This window comes from Lepidochelys kempii, chromosome 9 (assembly GCF_965140285.1).
Source record: "Lepidochelys kempii isolate rLepKem1 chromosome 9, rLepKem1.hap1, whole genome shotgun sequence".
Lineage (NCBI taxonomy): Eukaryota > Metazoa > Chordata > Testudines > Cheloniidae > Lepidochelys > Lepidochelys kempii.
In genome coordinates, this window is record NC_136388.1 from 100818426 (window position 1) to 100842250 (window position 23825).

Sequence of the window (23825 nt, forward strand, 5' to 3'; positions counted from 1 at the left end):
TGAGCATCTGACAAGGCCCTGCTCCCTCCTCATGTCCAGGCCACCTGGCCAGTGGCTTGGCACAAGCAACTCTAAGGCTGGTAACTATGATAACCTTGCAGAACGTGTGTGTATGAATGAATGTGTGAATAAATATGGAATTGAATGGAATGTTATAGCTGTAACTAACTGCTTACTATGATTCTTTCTGTATGTGGTATTTTGCCTTTCCCCCTTTAATAAGATCCTGCTGGTTTTTATTTTATTGGCATAACAATGGGAGCCCTCACATCCCCACCCCATCCTACCCTCTTCTCTCGCACGCTCACACACTCTACTTCATGCCACTGAGAGAGAATGGCCATTAACATCTCTTGAGTCACGTGGCATCTCTTCTTTAAACTGTTGATCCATCGGGGAGGGCAGGAGACGGAGGCTGGCCTGAGTGGAAGGAGGTTTGAAATCACAGAGGGGTGCAGTGACTGAACGGGCTGTCTTCCAAACTGCAACCAAAGCGGCAGGATTTACACATTCGGTTTAAAATCGTATTTTGACTTCAAGGGAGTAGTTTTAAGTTTTTAACATTCATCTCCCCCTCAGTAAGATCCAAAGACATGCCTGGGAAGGCCAGATGTTGCCCTTTGTTTGTAAGCACAACCCAACCTGTCAATGTGAGGATTGGATAGTAAAGATTCACTATTTGGAATACGTTGGGAGCTACAGATGGGGATTGTACGTGTTCCAGAGAGGCAGCTCAGTCCAGAGCATGGGCCGCGGGGCACAGGACTGGGACTCCTGTGATTCAGGTTCCGATTAAAGGACATGCCAATTCCAAATGGCACCAGATCCTGCCAGAACAGATGCAAAACCTGCAGACCCATCTCTGCTGCTACAATGATCAACACCCCCCACAACACACCTTTCAAGATCCATGGGTCCTGCTCGTGCCTATCGCAATGTACCTCATCCATTGCAACAGATGCCCCAGTAACAACTATGTGGGTGAAACCAGACAGACAATCACTACGCTCTGAAATGAACTCTCACAAAAAAAATGATGAAAGATACAAACACCCTGTCACCCGTGGGTGAAGATTTTCCCAAAGTGATCACTCTGCATCCAACCCCTCAGTCCTCATCCTCAAAGGAAACCTGCACAGCACCTTCAAAAGATGAGCCTGGGAGCTTAAATTCATTACTCTGAACAGGCACACTGGATTTATGGCTTACTACAGCAATCTGTAACCCCTTAACCCCCTCCCACTCCGCAGCTTTCTTTCCCCCTCTGTGACCGGAGAGGTATTAATGGGCCACTTCACCTTGAATGGTGCCTTGAAATGTGTTAGCTACTTATGCTAAACAGTCTGTCCCACCTTGTATTTAGCTGCGGCACTCTGAGTCCATTTCCAGACCAAAAAAAAGCTCTGTGGGGCTCGAATGCTTGTCTGTCGCACCAACAGAAGTTGGTCAATAAGAGATATTCCCTCCCCCACCTTGTCTCTCTGATATCCTGGCACCAGCGTGGCTCCTTATGAAAAAAGAAGCATTTTCATTGCAATTCAGATGGAATGAAAATGAAAAATATTTTTCTAATGTCCGTTTTTTGCATTTTATTCCTGGTACTTTTCCTTCCCCCTCACAGGGGCAAAATAAATAAATAAATAAATAAATAAATAAAAATAATTTTTTTTTAAAAAATGGGTTCAAATCAATCTGGGGAAAATTCAGGTTAAATCTGCAATGAATTCAGACAAGAATTTTTCATTATGTTAAAAAAATTGCAGAAATGAGTCCCTATATTTTTCAACCAGCTCTTGTTTTGACTCTTCCTCTTTGGAGAGGTGAAGCAACTGGATGCTCTCACATAAACCACTTGGAAACACATTTGAAATATACTTTTTCATTGTTAAGTTATATTCGAAGTGTACTTTATCTCGAAGAGATGGTGTGTGGACAGTGCAGCAGGACTGGAAAGACAGGAGCTGGGCGCAGCACAATGGCATTTGGAGGCTAGCAGTTTAATTTCACTTTCAATGCTCACCGCTCAATAAAACCTCTACAGCACTTTTTAAAAGCAAATGGGAAATGAGGGGGTTTTTTTTACATTTTTGTTTTCCTGCTCTGCTGTGAGTATCAAAGCGTTCAAGGTTATTTAAAAGGTCAACTCTCCATGTAGTCATTGCTCTGGTCCTTTTCATCCTCCTACGACATTTTTGCTATTATTGGGTTGTAATAAAAATTTGACTTTAAAGATGAATGTACATTGGTTACATATGGGTCTGCTGCATCATAGCAGGCCAGGGCACCGTTCACAGGTAATGAAAAGCAGGGTGAGGTTTTTCTCGGCAGAAGAATTGTGGGAAGAGGAGGAAGATGCAGTTGGCTTCAGCCCATTTCAGATTCCTGCAATTGACCCCTCGACTCACTCTCCATATTGTACATTGCTGGTCAGCATTTGCCTTCATTTCCCTTGCTTTTCAATCCACAAGAAAGTCCAATTTGAATGATTTTTTCAGGAGCTAATGACAAAGACTTTCCTAAATTCTGGACCTCACCTCTCCTCCATTCCTTACCGCACGTTTTGAAATTCTATAAGCAAAAGTGTGCTCCGGGGGTCTGGCATTAATGGTTCTCTACAACCTTATGTTGCTTATTGCTCCTAGTTCTTTTAACTTCCAGATACAAACAGCGATTCCTTCAGCTCATTTTATGCAGTACCGGATGACAGCCAACTAAATGGTAGACACAAAAGGGGTGAGTAAAGGGTTTTTATATTGCATTCATTTAAAGTCAGAGGTTTCTTTTCTGGAGTCATTTGTTTGGGGCTTATATTTATTGGAGTGCACATGGCTGCCCCTGGGTGGCACCAAAAACAAAGAGACTTGATAGGCTATTCAAACAAATTCCCAGTTAAGAATGAGAAAGCACCTGACTTCTAACTCCAAAGGCCAGAGCACCTGTGCTGAGGTATCCCAGAGGTAAAGTAATTGCATCACACTCCTTTCCTGAGCTGAACGCATCAAAGGGCTCCAGAGCGGTTTTATTCCTTGCATGACACAGCCCCCACTGCCACAGAGCTGGGGGGAGCAGAAGGAGCCAGCCCACGGAGACAAATGCAGCATTCCACTAGAGGCGGGGGCCAGGACGTAATGGACAAGCTGGAATAAAATCCTGCATTGGGAGAATTGCCCTGCTAACAGGAGCACAAGGGATGTCTAGAAGGACCGTACAGGTGTGATTCTAGTGTACACAGAGGGCAGACCTGGGGCACGGAGGGGTGCCAATAGTCTCTTCCCTGAGTAGACTAGAGCCTTACAAGTATGAAAAAACCCCACACCTGACAAGAGGGAAAAGACAGGGGCCACCTGACAGCAGCAAGCCGTAGCGCAGTGTGTTGGAGGTAGGAGACGAAGGGTTAAAGTAAAAGGAGGATTTTGATTTTTTAAATTACTCATCTCTTCCTGAGCCACTGAGCGGGACGGTTTGAGGAACTGCACGGCCTTTCCCCAGCTCTATGACAGAGCTCGAATGTGTAGCTGAATTAAGAAAAGCAGAAGATGAATTAGTAAATATTTTATTCCCAACCCCCCCCACTTACCATCACCCTAGGGACGACCTCAGCGCATTTATCTCCAGCCACTTCAGGGGCTCCTCTTACATCTGTTGTCTAGCACAGCATCTCACACCCCCTAGGAGGGGGTGTGCAAACTTTTTGGCCCGAGGGCCACATCGGTATGCGAAACGGTATGGAGGGCTGGGTAGGGAAGGCTGTCTCCCCCCCAACAGCCTGGCCCCCACCCCCTGACTGCCACCCTCAGAACCACTGCCCCATCCAACCCCCCCGTTCCTTGTCCCCTAACCACCCCCTCCGGGGACCCCCAACCCCCATCCAACCTCCCCCGCTCCCTGTCCCCTGACTGCCCCGACCCCTATCCACACCCCGCCCCCTGACAGGCCCTCCTGGACCCCTGACCCATCCAATCTCCCCGCACTTCTTGTCCCCTGACTGCCCCCCCAGGACCCCACCCCCATCCAACCCCCCCGCTCCATGTCTCCTGACTGCCTCCACCCCATCCAACCGTCCCCTGGGACCTCCTGCCCCTTATCCAAGTCCCCCCTCCTCCCGCCCCCTTACCATGCCGCTCGGAGCGGCAGGGCAGGCTTATTGGAAAGCCCGGAGGTGGGCGGGCGCAGGCCGTGCTGCCCGCATGGTGGCATAACTATGGGGCAGGGGGAACAGCGGGGGAGGGGCTGGGGGCTAGCCTCCCCGGCCAGGAGCTCAGGGGCTGGGCAGGTCAGTCCCATGGGCCGGATGTGGCCCACGGGCCGTAGTTTGCCCACCTCTGCCGTAAGAGCTCCTACTTTGCAAAGCGTGCAGCACTATGCCACCAGTAACGACCCTTCCCGCTGGGCAAGCGTCAAGCGTGATGTGACAAGCCATTTGCTCCTATTACTTGCCCAGTGGGCAAGCAGATGCCAGTATATCCCCCCCGCCCCTTGCAGCGACCATGTTATAACTGTAACAAACTGGTTAACTCAAATCCCAGGGAAGGAGAGATGAGAGGGGATGTATGATTCTGCCCGAATGTTCTGCAGATTTTACATAACAGCTGACAACAAAAATACACCTGCAGCTTCCAACATGCAGTTCAAGGTTAAAGGGGCTTTTCCACAAGGGATGGGTTGGAGCATGTTGGTAGAACGGACTGAACGCTCGGAATAGCCGGCTGGAGGCCCAAGAGCACCTAGCAGCATCCACTGCAGCTTTGTGCCGTAGCAGCAAAGTAAAAGGGATGCTGCAAAGACAACGAGAGCTGTGGCCCAGTGGAATGAAACGAGTCTTTAGGGCTCAGCTTTGCTGCTTCCACTGCCCCACCTGGCACGGGGGAGCCCGAGTGCCTAATGCTGGTGTTAAGAGCAGCCGGTGGGAAGTGGAGCTTCCGGGCGAACGTGCAGCGCAAGGGCAAAGATGAGGGTTGGCGGGGGAGACAAGCAACAATGCCGCAGTGACTCAGAGACTTGGGCCATCACGTCCAAGACCCGCTGATTCAGACTCTCAGATGGGCGTTAAGACTTCAGAGGACCCCCGGACCATCTGCCCCCCGGCTAAGGCTGTGTTATTCTCCATGGGTGAACCCAGCCCCTGTGGAGATCGGCAGGGAGTAGAGACATCACAAGAGCTAGCCACCTTTTCAGTTCTATTCTCAAGTCTGAACAGTGCACAGGCCTCAGGCTGCCCCTCAGCAGTGAACCCCCCCCCAGATATTGTCAATCTTACTGGGGAATGACTGTAAAGAAATGTGGCAAAGAGGTGTCCCGTTGGGATCCAGGAAGTGGGCGGGTGGAGCCCTGCTAAGAGACCTCCCCCCAGCCCAAGGGGAGGATCCACGGGGCCGGGATGCCAAACGATTGCGGGGGACAGCTAAAGATTGAACAGGAACTGGAGTGAGGTCACAGGGCGTTCCGACCAGATGATCACAACGGTCCCTGCTGGCGTTAACACCCATGAATCTAAAGATTAAGCCAGTGGGTTAACTCGCCACCCCTGTTCTGGAGCACGCTGGCCAGCCACGAGACTCTAGTCCCCTTGTCTTCAGGTGTATTCCTTCACCACTGGAACTATTGAACGTACATTCAACACACCAGTCGTGTCTGGGATGGTCTCTGTTTCATCCGTCTGGACAGTGCCTACCCCAACGGGGCCCCGGCTGGGTCTCTAAACAATGCCATAAAACAAACAGATCACGAATTAATCCAGTAATGTGCTTTTCTAACCAGGAGTTCACTTATGGAGGATAACTCACATGCTTCAGACAGCAACGAAACCAACCCCCACAACATCACATTCTAAGGCACTTCAGGAGACAGGAGTTTGGCTCACTCGTCTCAGCTTGCCACTGGTCTTCAAGAAGATTTGCTGTAAAAATTATGATTGATCGAATCGAAATGCATTTTAGAATGGCTTCTCTCTGGAGGCACAAATCATAGCATTTGTAGAAAGCCGTGTAACTGGAGCTGCTAATGGATTGTATTCCCTTCCCGGCCATCTGAAAGAGGAACGTGTTTTCAATAATTCAAACAGAATGAAAAGAGATGCTGCCTAACTTCCGTTTAAGCTGGAATGGTCCAAGGCCTTCCGTGGTGAAATGGATTTTAGAGGTTCAAGGTAAGATTTATCAGCGCTGTGGATGAAACCTGGGCTCCACCTTTGTAGCTTCCAGGAATTATTTTCCATTTTGCTGCAGAGAATGACAAATCCCGGACACGCTCTCCTCTGTTGGAAGTGCCTGGCACAACACTGCAGCACTCCATCGTGCCCAGACTCTCTCCCAGCTCAAGGCCATAAGGAGAGACAAGCCCTCACTTACTACGGCCCTTTTACATGCTCTCTCCCCTATTAACACATACGTTCTAGACTGTCTGAGGCCCTCCTCTTGGCCTGGCGTAGGGACAGTTCTCACAGCTCAGAAACAGGCTACTCTGTGGCCTAGACCTTGACAGACAGGACTCACAGGCCACGTGCACTTGGCAAAGCCGAGTACTATGGTCTCTCTACCCCCAACTCCCTGTTCTCTGGGCTTTGGTCTAGCCTCCTCCTCAGTTATCATGCTGGATTCCTCACTGAGTAACAGACATGGGACTTGTCGGCCTTTGCTGCAGGTCCTGTTATCGACTTCACCTTCTCAACTTATAAAAAAATGCCATGACACTGCCCCTGCTGTCAGTCTACAGTCACAGCGTAGATGCGGTGATTGAGGCGTAAGGGGAAATAAACCAGGAGCCAGGATAGACAGACATCTGAGAGGAAATGATCACACTCTTCGTGCCCATGTACCTCACAAAATGGTGACATTTATCAATAGGTGCACCACACTGTAACCGTACGCACTTTGCTTCACAAGCTACACACATCTGACTGGACATTTGCTGCTTCGCATGGCCCTTTGAAAGCAGACATGCTGCTTAGTTTGAAAAGGTTTCTGGTTTCCCTTTAAATACGGCTCTGCTGTCTCCATTATACAGATTATAAATCTGACAAGGAATGCAGGCCGATGTTAACTGCATTACAGAGATTCACTGAAAGTCAGTCATCTGCAGCTCAAGTACTTAATTCACTTTTGAACTCTTAGTGAAGCTGAGCCCTCAAATCATCTTGTGTGTGTGTGTGGATACTGCTAAGAAAAGCAGAAATTTAAAGAGAAAACCAGTAATTAAGAAATTTTAAAAAGACCAGACAGATATGGGTTTCAAAGTGGAAAAATTGGAGAGGTCAGAATGCTTTATTCAAATAGCCAGACAGCATTTATACCCACGAATACCTAGGAAATGTTTTTGCTGAAGTATAAAAGCCACCTCTTCACAATACATTCGCTAGGAGACATTAGCAGCATTATTACGAATAAGTGCAGAGAGGAGCTGTAAGGCTCACTCATTACTAGGGTCCAAGCACAATAAATCTGACTCTGCAAAAAACTCCTCCTAGATGAATCTCCACTTTTACACCTCTCCATGCTGGCTCTAAAGACTATCGTTACTTGCCGCAGCAAGTCTTTAGAGAAACGAAATGATCTAGACAGTAAAAATGTCACCTTTCACCAAGAATTGAAAATATTTGGACAGCCTTATCTGGCAGTTTACACAATAATACTCATAACAGAAAGCAAGTATTGCAAAACCAAACAAACCACAACCCCCCACTACACACAGAGAACAGCCCTGACAGGACATATCTCCCTCCCCTGAGACCATCAGGATGGCAACTTCATAGACGAACTAGAATCAGATGCTCTGATAATGGAAGTTAAATATGTAATCAATCACATTAATACTGCTCCCTATCATAATCTTCAAATCATCATCACCTGGACTTCCCATACGGAAATGTTTACTTGATCACAGTATGCTCCATAGCAAAGCAAGGTTCTCACATGTTGCCAGAATTCTGCAAACACTAACTTGCAGCCTTAATTATAGATGAAAACTTACAAAAGCTAAAAGACAGAGGTCTAGGTATCTGTGTGCATTTAAACCATATGGCATGCTGGCCAGGCCTGGAGCAAAGATCTTCTCGCAAACAGCTGAGACAACTATGGACAATTAAAACAAAAGTTAGTCCAACATGTCCTCTGAACAGTTTTATACTGCATTGTGGAAGTTGGGCGATGGTTAATCTGTCACCTTTGGTGAACACTGAATTCACTCTTAGGGCACAGACTTCAACCATCTCACTAATGATGCTTATGAAAGCTGGCATGAAGTGCAGAGTATCAGCAAAAGGGATTGCAAACTGAATTAACAAATTTGCATCCATGCTGGCCATGTGGATTGACACGCCAATGCTTGATCTACGACAGTATCCAGCCTCTGCTCAAAGGCCAATTTCCTGCCTCTTAAGGTCCCACAACATCTGGCTGCACGACTAACTTCTCCATGCTGTTGCAGAACACGTGGCATGCACCGCGCTGGCAATGTTACAGCTCCACCAACCCCTGTGGGAAGTTAGATCACAGGGCTGGCCAAGCAGCTACAGTTTTACCAAACAGGAGAGGCCAGATCCAAGGCCCCATTCCCTCTCATAATTTGACCTTATTACGCCCTTTGGGGACTAGTAGTACCTCAGCCTAAACAGCATTTACCCAGCCTCTGACTTATGAACTAGCTCCCTAATTCAAGAGGGTTCAGTGGTAGCTGTGACATCTCCAGAAGGGCACATGCTGGGTAAGCACACTGGAGAGGGAGACAGCCATATAAGATTTCTAATGGTTAGTGTTCTGAGCATCCTTTATGGAAGGGTCAAGGTGAATAAGGACACCGATGTTGTACAGGATAGCATTCCCTTCGCAGGTCATCTTTAAACAAGAAACAAAACACAGTTATAACTAACAACATTTTCACAAAGTAACTAGCTTGAGATTTACTGTCAACCTTCCTTGCCCCCAACATCACTGAGCAAAAGGGAAAGGGGGTGGGGGGGGGGGGGAGAATAGTTCTTCTGCAGCTCCCAGAAAGCAAACCAAAAGACCAGCACAAAAATCCCACAAGTCCAAACCATGGAAGTAAGTTGTAAAATTGGATGGTCAGTAAGGAGAGACTGACAAGTGTGAATCATATTAAATATGCAAAAAAAGATGCTTGTATTTAAATGTTTTTATTTCAACTAATGCTTTGCCACCATATTACAGCATTTGAATAGCTCAGAATAGCAATGTGATCTCAAAATACAGCCAACAGCTTGCCAAAGCAAGAGTACATTAACTCCTATGGATACAGCTCCTTCCTTCTTTGGTGACACCACTTCCTGCATATTTGTAAAAAATAGTTTTAGGTCTCGGCACTTTGCAGTTCAGATTACTTAACCCTGCTGTTCATAATATTTGCCTATTCCCTTCACAGCCACCCTACAGCGTTTTATTGTTTTATTCCCAACAGCATTTTAAATAAAAAAGTAACAGAAGTTTACATGCAGGATTTGTAAAAATTATTTTCTAGGTGCACACAATTGAACCAAGATGCGTACAAAAATGCATTCATTTGGATTCTCAGATGTAATGATGCCATCAGCATGTTGTTATTGGATGCCATCAGATGTCCACTACTGCCAGAGAGGCTGAGTTTTAGGTGGTATTCTCAAATATACTCTATCTTGAAAGACCTTTAAATAAAAGGTAGCAAGAAAAAAAACACTATGCTTTATTTGTAAAGTAATCAAAATATTTGTTATGTGTATAAAAAAAGCACCATGTAGAGAGAATACTGCAGGAAGACTGATCTTCAGAAATATAATTTTCTCATTTAACCTTATAAATTGCGCTACAGATCCCAGTTACTTCTGTAACTTTATGGTTACAGAGGCAAGGAATAAAAGCTCAAACCCAGAACACACGAGATTTGACCACAAGACACAAGATAAACTGTCTTTTAGATAGCAAGTGAAATTTGTTTCTATTAAGATTCATGCCAACCACCTTAGCAACCCTCAGAAGCAAAAAAACACAGAATATCTGAGAAATAGGTCCAGTGCAGCATTTTCTGAGATGCTGGTCTGATATGAATGCATTCCCGTGAGCACTTTAAATCAAACTTCCATTCTGGGAAAAGAGCAAATCTGTTGGTTAAAAACTCCTTTCCCTGAAAACGTTGATAATGTTCTAGTCTTGCAAAGCAAAACTGAGAATCCTTGAAACTTCAACAGTTCTTAGGCCAACAGCATTTCATCCCGGACACAGCTGATCAGCTAGTCATGCACTGGGGTGGCAGGTTGGGATTTTTGCACGTGTGTCAGCATCTTACACTTTCTTCATTCCTCTGCCCATCAAACAGGCAAACACTGTCATAACCATCTTTGGTTTCACCTCCACAAGGTCTTCTGGAAGAGCGTATACTCTGGCTCCAATTCTTCTCGCCATGGACACAGCATACCTATTCACCAGTCAAGAGAAATGAGTACATGTAAACATTTCAAATCCCCTTTTTACCTGAACTTGTTAGCTAAAGAGCCAGCCATTGCAGCGCGATTTCAATGATCACTAACGCATAGTTTAATAAGGTATTAACCCCGATTTCAAGGTGTGATTGTTTAGATCTTGCAAGTAGATTGGTTTTATACATGCGTTTTTAATATAGAGCAACTGATTTTAAAATAACCTTATTACAGAGAATTAGTAGTTTTTAATATACATGTTGATATTTTGAACCTAAGTCCATTCTACAAACAGTTGATGAGAAAGTGTAATACATATACCTTGAGTTATTCAATATCCCTTCAAGATAAATAAATACTAACCCTTATTGGTGAATAGTTAAGTTTCTGAACTCTCTCTCCTTCTGTTCATGCTCCTTGCATTTGCTTTCTATCCATATTAAAGCAAGCAGAGTACTGAAAGTTACCTGAAAGTTTGCTGTTACAGTTATTACAGAATCTTCATGGAAAGCAAGTTTCAACTTTCCAGTTCAGTACTCCCACTAGAAACTTATTTTGAAGAAGACTCGTGCTGTTCTCACCAGGAAACAGACTTGCCATAGTGACCCATGTGTCCAACAGTTCAAATTTCAAATATTGAGATACAGGTCAAGTATTTATTAAATCAATCTGAACCAAACTAGAGAGAATCTGATCTGTTCACAGGGCTATCTGCTAATGGATAGGGGATCACACTGCTAGAAACTGTTCAAGCAGTTCTCTGTTCCTTCCAAAAGCCGGCATCACAAGAAGCCTGCCCTTCTGACCTGCTAAATGGGACGGTGTCGCTGGACTATCCCAGTATGGCAAAAGATTGAGAATGTGGGTTTTGGAGCACACCCATCTGCAGCCTGAAGGTCATGAATAGGACAGCAGTACTCTTGCAATAAAATGCACCATTCACAGACTACAGACACTTACATAGCATTATTCTGTTTGTCATCTTCTGATAAGTCACCTGTCTTTACAAGATCATAGTTGATACAACCAGGCTGTATGGCATCTATTAAATCCACCACTGCCAAGCTAGTGCTGATAGTCTTGTCCTAGAAGAACACAATGACATACAGTGAGGATTCAACAAGTCTGGTTTCTGATTCCACAACAGCGGAATTGATTGTGGAATGGGTAACCAAACTAAGGGTTTTTTAAACAGTCAAAAAATTGCTACCATCTACTAATAATTAGTCCCCCCCCCCGGGGATCCTTTCCAAGCCAGTTACAATGCCGCATTACCATTATTATTCTGTTTAGCTGCGGCTAAGTGCTTAAACTATGCTAAACAAACAATAACTGGTTTGCAGGCAGCAAATCTCCACCCATGTCCCTCAATGGCTTGCAACGGAGGTGCCCAAGTCTGCGGCTGACACTGTAACACAATGCATTGCAAAGGAGATGCCAGTCCCCCTCCCATTGGAAAAAGGAGCCCGGTACCTTAAAGCTCTGAATGGAGGTTGACTTGCCAGCTTCTCTCAGTGTCCTGTTCACCCAGTTTACTATGATGTCATCATTTGCTTTCTGACCATCACCAAGGTCCTCGAGAACATTCAGGGTGTATCTGAGAATGAGTGGGAGACAGTTCCTTACAGCGCAGGGTAGATATGGTTCAGGAACAAAGCCATGTTCTCAATGCAGTCTAGGATTCAGGCTACTGAGCCAAAAAAAGAGCAATCTGCAATTGCGGGCCCATCTTGGGAGCCCCGACTTCAGCCTCTGCTCTACATTACCTTTGGTGGACAAGGGAAGAGAAAGATTCTGCTGTCCAACATCCTCTCAATGTGCCCCACCAGTTAGGGCACCCTGAATAACACTGAATTGATGCGGTGTATTTAGTCACTTTTTAAGCTCCATCAGTTCAGACGAAGCTAGTGACTGCACTGGGGTTGACAGGAGTTATTTCAGAGGGGTAACACGCCCAAAGCTTTACATTACTAAAAAGGCAGATAAAATTCTTTAGAGCCAAATCACAGAAAGGTAGGGCATGCGGTGGTTCTCAACCCAGGTAACGCATATGCAGCCCGCAATGATAAATAGGGGGAGAACCACTGATTTAACCCATTCTTAAAAACCTCCAATGAAGGAGATTCCACAACCTCCCTGGGAACCCGATTGCTAGTGCTTCACTACCCTTAGCATTAGAAACCTTCCCCAAATATCTAACCTAAATCTCCTTTGCTGCAGATTATGTTACTTCTTGTTATCCATGTGCACTGACAGTCGGACAATGGATCCCAGCTCTTTGCCCTTAACACAGGTGAAGACTTAGAAGGTCCCTTCTCAATCTTATTGTCTCAAGGCTAGAGATGCCCCCTTTTTTTAAAAAAAAAACAAAAAAAAAAACACACCTTTCCTCATAGGTCAGTTTACCTAAACCTTTAATCATTTCGGTTGCTCTCCTTTGGATACTCTCCAATTCTTCCAAATCTTTCCTACAGCGTGCGCCCAGAACGGGACACAGAACTCCACCGGAGGCCTCACCAGTGCCGAGTAGAGCAGGATAATTCCCCCCTGTGTCTTATACACAACACTCCTAACACACTCCAGAATGACATTTGCCTTTTCACAACTGCATCACATTGCTGACTCATTCAATTTGTGATCCACTAGAACTCTGAAACCCTTTCCAGAATTACTCTCTAGCCAGTAATTCCCCAATTTGTAGTTTTGCATTTGTCTTCATTGTATTTCATCTCGTTGAATTCAGACCAATTCTCTAATTTGTCAAGGTCCTTTTGAATTCTAATCCTATCCCTGAAGGTGCTTGCAACCCGTTCCAGCTTGGTGTCCTCTGCAAATGTTATAAGCACCCTCTCCACTCCAATATCCAAATCATTAATGAAAATATTGGCTAGCATATTGAATGTTATTAAGTGGCCTCATTTGATCTGTACAATACATATTTTCAGTTTTGTATCTTACTAGAATCATTTAGAGCTGGCTTTAAAATGCTAGTTAATTGTAATAAATTCCTGGAAAATAGCTTTTTCCATTTAATAAAGAATTTGTCATTAAGTTTTTCATTTTAGTGGGAAAAAATATCACTTTGTTTATTTCCTTTTCCCCCATAGGGCAGGGGTGGGCAAACCTTCTGGCCCAAGGGCCACATCGGGGTTGCAAAACTGTATGGCGGGCCGGGTAGGGAAGGCTGTGCCTCCCCAAATAGCCTGGCCCCCACCCCCTATCCACCCTGTCCCACTTCCCACCCCCTGACTGCCCCCCTCACAACTCCCAACCCATCCAACCCCCCCTGCTCCTTGTCCCCTGACCACCCCCTTCCAGGACCCTTGCCTCTAACTGCCCCCTGGAACCCCACCCCCATCCAACCTCCCCATCCCCGACTGCCCCACCCCTTAACAGCCCCCCCGGGATTCTCATATCTATCCAACCCCCCCTGTTCCCCATCCCCTGACCCCCCCCGAACCTCCGTCCCATCCAAACCCTCTGTTCCCTGTCCCCTGACTGCCCCCTGGGACTCCCTGCCCCTTACTCAACCCCCCTGCTCCCTTACGATGCCTTTCAGAGAGGCAGGAGCTCACAGCCCCGCTGCCCAGAGCGCTGGTGGCACGGCAAACTGAGGCTGAGGGCGGGGGGACACAGTGGGGGAGGGGCCAGGGGCTAGCCTCCCTGGCCAGGAGCTCAAGGGCCGGGCAGGACGGTCCCGCGGGCCATAGTTTGCCCACCTCTGCCACAGGGGGTTTAAAAAAAGGAAAGGCCGGGGGTTGGTGGGGGAGGCTTTTTACCCCACAATTTCAGAACAAAAAAATTTTAAAAAAGTTTCAAAAAAACTGAAATTTGTTGCTGTTTTTCCCTTTTCAATTGGGGGGGGGGGGGAGTGAGAGAAGTTCTGAGCTCTAGAAGTATTTTGTCAGATCTCTATCTGTGGTCTCCCCCATAGAGGGAGGGAGAGCAGGGAGCATGGGATACACTATGTTACACTCAAATGCTGTATTCACACAGTTTAGATATTTTAAACGAGCTTTGTACCTCCTCATCAACTGCCAGACTAAAGCTAGCGTCAGTGTTTGGTTTCCATCATTCAGGTCCTGTCCACCAATGCCCACCAGAGAGAATTTGGCCGGACGCTTTCCCAAATCCACTGCGTAGTTACAGTTTTCGAGCTACACGCACAGGGAAAAAAAATATGTACAAGAACAAACAGAATTTGAAATGTATATACAACGAGGCTTCCAAATCTTACATTTCTAACCTAGGCTTGTTATTGTTCTTACAGTAACCTAAAGTTCTCACCTTCTTCATGTTTGCACCAAGCTTGGGGTACGGTGGCTTGTTAACCTTATTCCAGTCGACAGGAACTTTGATCTTTTCATATAGTTGCAATATTACTAGTGCATCTTGCAGGTCACTAGAATGGATTAGCATTGGTTAGCCCTGGTGTTCTGAGAGTGAGGCATATCTTGACTTTCCTTAGGTTTACATTTAATGTTATGACTAATTATGTTACAACAGTGCAAAAAAGAAGCAAACAACCACCCCAGAGTAAAATATCAAACTTCTCCCACCTTCTGACATGGGGACATAAACCCTGGCTATCATATGGCAAATCTAGATTCCAGTGCATCTCCAGAGTGACTGGCAGCTGATATACTGACTAGTCTTGCAGTTTTACTGAGAACCACCTGTTTTAGGTAGTTTTAATTTAAAAAGAAAAAGAAAGACACCTATCCAAGGCTCTAGGTGCCCTAATGTATCCTTAAACACAACCAAAGAGATCTGAACAGGTTCAAATACCTACTTCAATTCTTAGTCGACCAAAAAAGAAACCCTACATTTAAATGAACTAAAGTTGCATTCGATCAAAAGCCAACAGCTCTAGTGGAAGAAAGATGCAGAAAACCTACCCATACAGATGGTTTACGTGTGGATTCACACCGAGAGAGTTCATCCAGTTACGGAAGGTCCTTTCTTCACGTGTCTCTCCTACGTTAAAGGAGACAGACATTATGCCGCCTGTTCGGGTGCCTCTCACCACTCTGGAGAGAAATCATGCCTTTCGGACACGGAGCATCCCACCTGCCCTGGCAGGAAGCGCCATACCAGGCAGCTTACATTGAAGGTTGAAAACCAGTTGCCTCCATAATGATTCATAAAAGGACCAACTTGTAGGGCAGCTACCTGGACATCTTTTCTCAATGCTGAAAGATCTAACTAGGATTTGGGAAGTTAAGAAGTTTAGGGTCAATAAAACGGACTATGATGTATGCACGACCGGTAAGCGGTGCAATACCCCGGGTGAGACTACGCACCATTAAATTATTAGCATTAATAATAAATGGCCGAGAACCAGGCAGCCCAGTGCTTTCAGCGATGCCCCTAAAAGCAACAGCTCAGTGTCTCCGGTAACCCATCTACACATGGACTCCTACCTTCCCAGCCTCTCAGCACTGTTGTGGGGGTTGATTAGTCTCTTTAAAGCACACTATAGGTAACTCTACAGTCACACTTCAGTGCACAGCCTGGTATCTGACCCCCGTGCCAATACGCAAGAAGAGTTGGTCACACGCAGACACTGGTAAACAGCATCGCTGAAAACGAAACACCATCAGGCTGAACCTTTCGTTACTTGCACTCTTAAAAGCCTGATGGCTCATCAGAATGCTAAAAGCCTTTTGTGGTACAAACCATTTCCATTAGGTATTGTTCCTTCACACATCATGATAGGAGAGAAGTTTTATCACCTTCCAGTAGTGTCCAATCGATGTCCTGATTTTCTGGCTTGGTAAGTGCCGGATACTTGTTGAACAAGTTTGCAACGAAGGCTAAGTTCAGTTTGGGATTCCCACTGACAACATCAGCAGGGGTAACAAACTGTCTGCAGCCCAGTCTGTCTGCCTGCTGAAGCATGTATTCTGCTCTCTTCAAGTCATCCTTCTCCTGTTGGGGTGACAGAAGCATGAATAGCCAGCAGATTTGGAGGACGTCACTCAGCTATAAAGAGCAGGAACTTCTTCCTGAACACTGCCTTTGCTGGACTGAATACACAAGTCCACCTGCTTTCAGGAGATATGGGGCATTGACTAACTAGGCCAAATAAAAGCAAAGCAATGAATAAATATTGTAGTAATAAGCCATAGCGTATGGATGCACTGGTCACCATCTACCCGCTTGGTTAGAAAGCTCCCCTCTCAAGCTTTACAGTAGCCAGCTAGAATAATAATTAGAACTCATGATTCAGCATGCTCACAAATATATCACCAGGTATAAAGACGACTGAATTCTCAGACATTTGGTTTACTCCAATTGTTACACTGGCCGTTAATGCCCAGGTCTAAACATGTCCTCATTTAACTGGATACCAGATGTGTGTCTGTCTTGCTTTCCCCACACTGATATTTTATTTATTCTAAGTCTGACAATCACCAGGCGATCAAGAGGCCATAAGCAGCCTGCAAAGTCCATACCCAGCTTTCAGTTTTACAGCATAAGGACAAGGAAAAAAACCCAGACAGATGTACTGAGTACTTACATTGAAACCAGACATGTTAATGTCAATCTGCAGCTCGTCTTCTTTCTGTCCCTTTGGTGCAATTTGGTTGAGGAGATGGAAATAGGCTCTCGAATCCTGAAATGGATTAAGTGGCATATTCAACTCTCCCACATGGTGCTGAACACACACGAACATTACATCGCAGACTTGTCTGATTCAGGTCACTGAATACAATACCTTGACTGAATTACTGAAGTCAGTGAGCTTGACAGATAAGAAAGAGGGAAAGAGCACCACAGCAGAAATCCCGGAGGCATGAGCGGGAAGAAGAACAAAGTTAGAAACATTAAGCCAGTGTTAGAACCATAAACCAGCACTTAAACGGTCAAAAATAACTGGTCAGTATTGAATATTTTACACCACCACAATCTGCAAAAAAAAAAAAAAAAAAAAATGCAAGTTGGAGGTCCTGGTCTTAAACAACTGCCTGCAGAGATCCAGCCCATATAGATTGACCTCTAGAGTAGCTTCATGCTCCTGATGCCAATTACTATATAATTTCTCAGGCACATTGGCACATCCTCCCCACCTCAAATCAGAAAGGGATCCTTCTGCAGGGCTACCACATTCCTAAAGGAAACCAGTAAAGAGAAGACAGCGTTGTTGATATTTTGACTACATGGAGCCTGCAGGTTTTTCTTGTTGCATCACATTTACAAAATGCAGGGTTTGGGTTTTTCTCTTAAAGCAGATCCCAAGACAAGATATGAGTTTTGTGTATTCACATGAACGTTTTAGCCATTCCAGAGATGATTTGGGGGTACAAACCTTTCGTCTAGTGGGAAGCGGGGGAGTGGGGGGGGGAGATACAGGCCTGAGCTTGTTTTTTTGAGAGAGAGAGGAAAAATGAAGAACTAAAACACTTTCCCTTACTGGGACCATGAAGTGTCCCACGAGAGCCTACCAGCTGGGAGCCTGCACTGAGCAGAGCTGTCTGGGCAGAGCACTTGGAGTTTTTCTAATTTTGAAAATGGGGGGAAAAAATTGAAAGTTTATGCAGCATTCTCTGCACCCCCAGCCAGCGTTAGGCATCGATTTACTCCCTGCACCAAAGGAAGCTCCCTTTAGGCAGAAGAAAGTTTTAAATATTTTTAAAAAGTCACATAAAATCACTTGCTTCTAACCCCCCAATCCGTAGGCATGTCACTGGATTCCAGGCATGTTTGGAGCCCTTGCTGTATAAAGTTCACAAGTCATCACACCCAGGAGGGCTGCTAGCTGGAAGGAAGCCACAAGATCAGCCACTAGCATCAGGGTTGAGGCCCTCTAGGAGACATGTCTTCCCCCACCTACCCCCCATTTCACCAGGTCCCATGTGAAGGCTACAGGACTAGAGGTCCCTGCAGTGCCTCAGCCAGTACTTCTCAGGTAAAGTATCAGTATTTGCTAACAAGGGTTAGCATTTCCATACAATGAACGAGCTCTCCCCTGCAGAAACGGTCAAAACATTTTGTGAACATTTTCCCCATGTTTTTGGATGAGTTTTAATCCAGTGCTTTCTACAGACCCTTGAAAACAGCTTCTGAAAGAGAACCGTCTTGAGAATGTGCCTTTTAGCCACATGAAAGCATCCTAGCTATGTACTGCTTCCCCGCTCGTACAGTAAAAACCCTTAAGGGCTTTTGAACTGGTATCTGCAGCTTTTGAAAATGAAGGCATCCATAAACAACAAAGATACACCACACTCGTTTTTATGGCTGGAGAATCAGTACCAAGCAGAGAGGATTCAAGGGCAGAACCCCTAAGTACGCTAGTTGTCGTTTCTCTACTGTACGAGGACAGGGTCAGCTCTTATGTTGAAGTAAAGCAGCCCTGGATCCTGCAAACACTAAGAGATACTTCGCTTTACCAACCTGAGAGTCTCATTGAAATCAAACTCAGGGCAGTGAAGTTAAAAGCATGTGTGTGTTTGCAGGATCAAGGCCCAACTGGTTAACAATTTATGTAAGAATTCAGGAAAGAAGCAAGTACTGCCCAATCAATCACACACACATACTTCACCCCAGCAACCTGGCTCAGATGCACCTGGCTGCGCCTCACAGAAGCGGAGCTCCAATTACCTTGATGTCGGAGCTGAAATTATTGATTTTCTGCCACCCTGCATTTTCCAAATGGAAGTTGGCCCATCTTAGAAGCAGCTCTTCTGGGGACAGTTTCATAAGATCCTCCAAAGTCTCACCATCGCGAAGTAAGGCAGCCAAAGCTGGAAGAAAACAGATGTGCCTAAATACAGGACAGTACTGCTTTTTAAAAACAGGGACTTCTTCTAAGTTACAGCTAGAGCTGGCTGAAAAAAATGTCACCCAAGTATTTTTGGACAAAAAATGACTGACCATATCCAAGTTTTTCCTCTAATAATTTCAGATTCTGCCAACATACCTTGGTACTGCCAATAAAAATAATTTTTAAAAAATCGTACTTTTCCATGCAACATCTTTCTAGAAGGGATTTTATTTTTCCCCTCCAGAAAATACTTACATTTGTTGATCAGCTCCAGTTACAACCCTCCAGATCGAGGCAATTTAACTGGCTTATCTGGTACATGGCCCTTCCATTATAAAAAATCAGTGTGTATGCGATTTCACATGTTTTTCTGAAAAATCACCACCACTGCCGTGAATCCATTGCCGACGCGCATTAGGCAGGGGATTTGGAAATTCTATACCCAAGGGCTGCTTACATTGGCAGGGACAGGGGAGGGGAAAATGTAATACAAAGAAAACCAAAGTCACACAGAAGCCTTTGTGTGACACAGTAAGCCCACAAGGATCCCAGAGCTTGTTGACTGGTGGGATCACTTAGCAGCTACATGTGGCAGGCATCCTGCAGCATCACTGTACGGTCTTTGACAAGGGAAAGGAAAGCTAAGCTACCCTACCAAAAGGTGCCAGGGGAATTTAGGTGGTCGAAGAAGGGAAACTGCCAATGTGCAGTTATTTGTGATCCAAACATCTTCCGAAGTCTCCCCTTAAGAGTCAGTGTTTCGAGCTCTACCAAGAAAATGCCACTCGCCGAATGACTAACACCACTGCTGGCATGGAAGGGGTTCCCATCCAAGTTCTGGCGTGGTCCAATTCTGCCTCGCTTAGAAGAGCTGATGTCACAAGTCCACATGCCATAACCACCAGGTAGCCAGAAATTTTGCTTGATTTGACATCCAATCCAGTTTCAAGATTGTGATTGAAAGACTACACCTTTTATTTGAGTCAGCTGGCTACATATTCAGTAAGCAAGATCTGTCTTGTAACAAACTTCTCCAACAACTGGAGAGGTGCACCAGGACATAACGAAATAGAGTGTGAATGCACTTGCTCTTTGATGCCTGGTGTTTTAAAGCAAGGGGCACGCTAGCATCGATACACTCAGGACAGACACAGTGGACACTCACAGACCAGGTTGAATATTTTTCATTTAATCATGACAAAAAAAAATGGTTTTGTGAAAATTTCCATTTGGTTAAAAAAAAAAAAGAGCAACAAAGTCAGTTTTGGGAGGTTTTTGTCAAAAAGCCAGAAAGTTTTAATTACAACAAATCTGAGAAAAGAAGACATGCTTTTTGACCAGCTCTAAGCATCACACAATGGTGCCCTGTGATTTGAGAACATCTACTTGCAGATAGAAACACATCTAATTAATGGTCTATGGACATTTAGCGGTTCCCCCATTCCCAGTCAGAATTTATCATTGCTCAAAGAACACGAGCTCATTCACACCTTTTGAGGCTTGCACTGGTTTAGCTCAAGGTGGACCCGTGACAAGAAAACCTTGTGGCTACTGCTACAGCTGAAAGGTGCCCATGCTACCCGCACGTGCCATCCAGCCTATTCCAGCCAACTCCATAGAGTCCTGGGAGGGTTAATGGCCTCTCAGTCCGAGAGCCCAAAGCAGGCTCTTCACAATCAAAGTGAGCAGTAAAAGAAGTCCCTTTGCAGAGAAGGGGAAGAAAAATGAAGAGTAGATTGGCTGGATGAGAAGAATGTGGCATGAAGGACCTGCTGCTGAAAGACAACGTCTGTCAGGCTGAGCTGTGCCGCTGAAATGAGTAATTTCAAGTCTCGTTCAGATATTCCCCCTCCCCACGGGACAGTAGGTCAAGATCAGGCAGATCAGGTGACCAGGGGCTTGGTCTTATATAAGCAACTGATTACTCCCCACCTCCATCCCAATTCACACTTGCTATCTGGTCACCCTAAGGTTAGGCTTGACTAAGGATAAACAATGATTTGCAGTGTGTTACTACCTTCATTTCTGCTGAGTTCGATGTCGGCAAACAAGCCAATCTTAATAATCTGCCAGAGAAGCCCCAGCACCAGATGTGGTTTCCCTTCCCTCAAGTCCTCTGCTCCAATATTGACAACATGACACCCAATGGCGGAGGCGGAATTCAATGCCAAGTTCAAGTTCTCCTGTAAACAAGAGAGCTAAATGAGAGGTCTCTCTCTCTGCCTTTTGTTCCGTGCAGACAGCCTGGGGACTTCCCTGCTTTTAGTAGAAGAAAACTTGCAGTTTTACAGTAACTACAGCTGCATTAGACTCCAAGGGAGTATTTTAAAAGAAGTCTCATGGAAGTGGACTGAATTAATAAGAACTGAATTAGACCCAAGGGTTTAATTTCAGTCTCTGGTTTTTAGTTTCAGCCTCTGAGTCACATCAAGTGGCATCAACAAGATTAAGATTGGAACATCAAAGTGTGCATTAAAATGTTACATGTGCACACACAGGTTTGTGTATTACAACACGTATCAATTTACTACGTTGTGTATTCTAATACAAACATACATGCACAGCTATCGGCCTCCCTTCTGAGAATAGCAGCATAAACCTTGAGGTACGTAGATTGCTACAGCATTTCAGTTTTGATAAAGTCTGTGAAGGGGACCTTTAGCAGCTTTTGGCATTACGTCATTCCTCGTGCCCTTACGAATATTTACAGAACATTACCCTTTGCACTAAGATTTCCATTTAATGCACAGTACAGAGATTCCTTTAAATTATTAAATACAATTAAAACTGATCTCTGCTCTGGACCAGAGTCCTGAATTAATTCCGTGAGTTGCTGTATTAATCTCCCCTCACAAACCCTGTGTGATTTCAATCTTTGTAAGAGATCATGAAAGTATATTATACCATACCTGAATTATAAATGGTGTGAGTTTTTTCTTGTTGATTGCTCTTTCGTCAATTGTATCCGGAACAGAAAGATTGATCATTTTACTGACAAAGACAAAAATATTCAAACACCATTAAGCGCTTAATCCTAACACAAGTTGTTGCAAATAAACAGAACAATGAGATTTGATCAGACACTTTGTACTCAGTTGTTTGAAATAAAAGGTTTAGATTTGGGACATCAAGAATGTATTTGTAATTTATAGTTAAGCCTGATGAAACTTTAAACACAGTAACAGCCACCACTGAACTAGATCAGTTGCTTGAGTAAAAACAGATGAATTATCAGAATACCATCAGCAAACTAGTGAAGACCCATTATTCTGCTGTAAATTCTAGAGGGAAGACTTGTTTTCTTCCAATTTAACCCCGTTGTGTGTTTCAGCATACCTAGAAGGGAGAGACCGTGCTAATATTAAATAGGAATTCCAAAATAAAAACCCAGACAGTGCAAACATTTGGAAGAGATGGCGTGTGATGCGAATTCACAAAAGGCTCAGAATGGGTTTTTCTACTACTCAGCGTGTAGAGCAATGCTTCCTGCATCTACAGGCAAGAGGAGTCGAAGCAGAGGTTTTGCTGTACATTATAAATTATTCCCCACTTGGACCTACTTGTAGATCACAGATCGGCAGGTGTCAAAACAAGGCAGGTAAAGACATCATCAAAGTGAAAATAGGCAATGCCTAACCTAGAGTAGATCTTCCGCCTTTTGCTACAGTGCCGCTGGAATACCATGTCACCTTGCTTTTCAATCTAAAAGCCGTTTCTACAGAGTGAAAATGTAGGCTATTTGATGGCCCTGGAGAGTAGACTCCACATTTTGCAGTGAACAGCAGAGCAAGTTTCCCTACTAATGGGCCCCACCTTCGTCCTAGAGCCTAATCCAGCTATCATTAGAGCCAATGGGAAGTAGATCGGGTATTCAGAGATCCTGTTGCTAGATGCATTTCATCCTTAGCCTCTGTTGAGGCTTCCAACACGGGACATGACAGTGCTTCGAGATGCAGGTATGTAAGGAAACTGGACTGATGTCAGAACATGCCCCCACAGGTCACTGTCACACATTTCTGTGCATCCATGAATGTAGCTGGGTTTTTGTAGGACAGACTTTTCTGAAGTCAGTGTGTGTAACAAGACCCAAAGAGTGAAGCGAGAATCCACAGACAATATATAACACCAGTTTCCCCCACGTCATCAAAGCTGGCAGCAAAGCAAAAGCATGCTCTTGCACTGAAAGTCTGAAGTGGCTACGTACCCCTTTTTATATGAGCTACGAATTCTATCCAAACATACAGGGTCAGAAAAGCAGCCTAGATTGAAGAGTCAAGTCCCAATGACAGGGCTTCTGTAGGAAACAGACTTACCATAGTACAATCCCATCTCCAACAGCTTTGAAGAGGTCATCTGTATTTGGATTCATTGGAATAACATGCCTGCAGTCGGGATCATTTTCCAAGGCTTTGTTTATCCAGTTTACAAAGGCATATTTTTCTTCCTCTAAAACGAGTGCAATTGTAAAGCAAATGTAGGCTTTTTACGGCATAGCATACGTTTGAACTGTGCACAGTAATTATTGTACTACATTTTCACTTTCTTTGTCACAGCGCTTCATTTGTGCCAGGGCTGAGCCCCGGCACCTCTAGGCTTGGCTGTTCAGAGCCCCGTCACCTTTGGCTTGCTGCATCAGTTATGAATGTAAAAAAAACAACT

The 23825-nt window shown here is 44.9% G+C and overlaps 1 protein-coding gene across 6 annotated transcripts in view; it reads right to left on the minus strand.

Moving 5' to 3' along the window:
• Positions 1 to 9111: 9111 nt before the first annotated feature.
• Positions 9112 to 23825, minus strand: part of PLS3 (plastin 3) — an 87947-nt gene continuing 73233 nt past the window's right edge. For all 6 annotated transcript variants that reach the window (XM_073358572.2, XM_073358567.1, XM_073358569.2 and 3 more), the window contains 12 exons: positions 23480 to 23612; positions 22076 to 22157; positions 21184 to 21349; positions 19004 to 19146; positions 16923 to 17018; positions 16135 to 16330; positions 15298 to 15376; positions 14687 to 14801; positions 14423 to 14556; positions 11873 to 11996; positions 11360 to 11484; positions 9112 to 10398 (listed from right to left, as the gene is read on the minus strand). In XM_073358572.2, coding sequence (XP_073214673.1) covers positions 10266 to 10398; positions 11360 to 11484; positions 11873 to 11996; positions 14423 to 14556; positions 14687 to 14801; positions 15298 to 15376; positions 16135 to 16330; positions 16923 to 17018; positions 19004 to 19146; positions 21184 to 21349; positions 22076 to 22157; positions 23480 to 23612 — 1526 coding nt within the window. In that variant the 3' untranslated portion in view covers positions 9112 to 10265. The remainder of the gene's footprint in view (positions 10399 to 11359; positions 11485 to 11872; positions 11997 to 14422; positions 14557 to 14686; positions 14802 to 15297; positions 15377 to 16134; positions 16331 to 16922; positions 17019 to 19003; positions 19147 to 21183; positions 21350 to 22075; positions 22158 to 23479; positions 23613 to 23825) is intronic.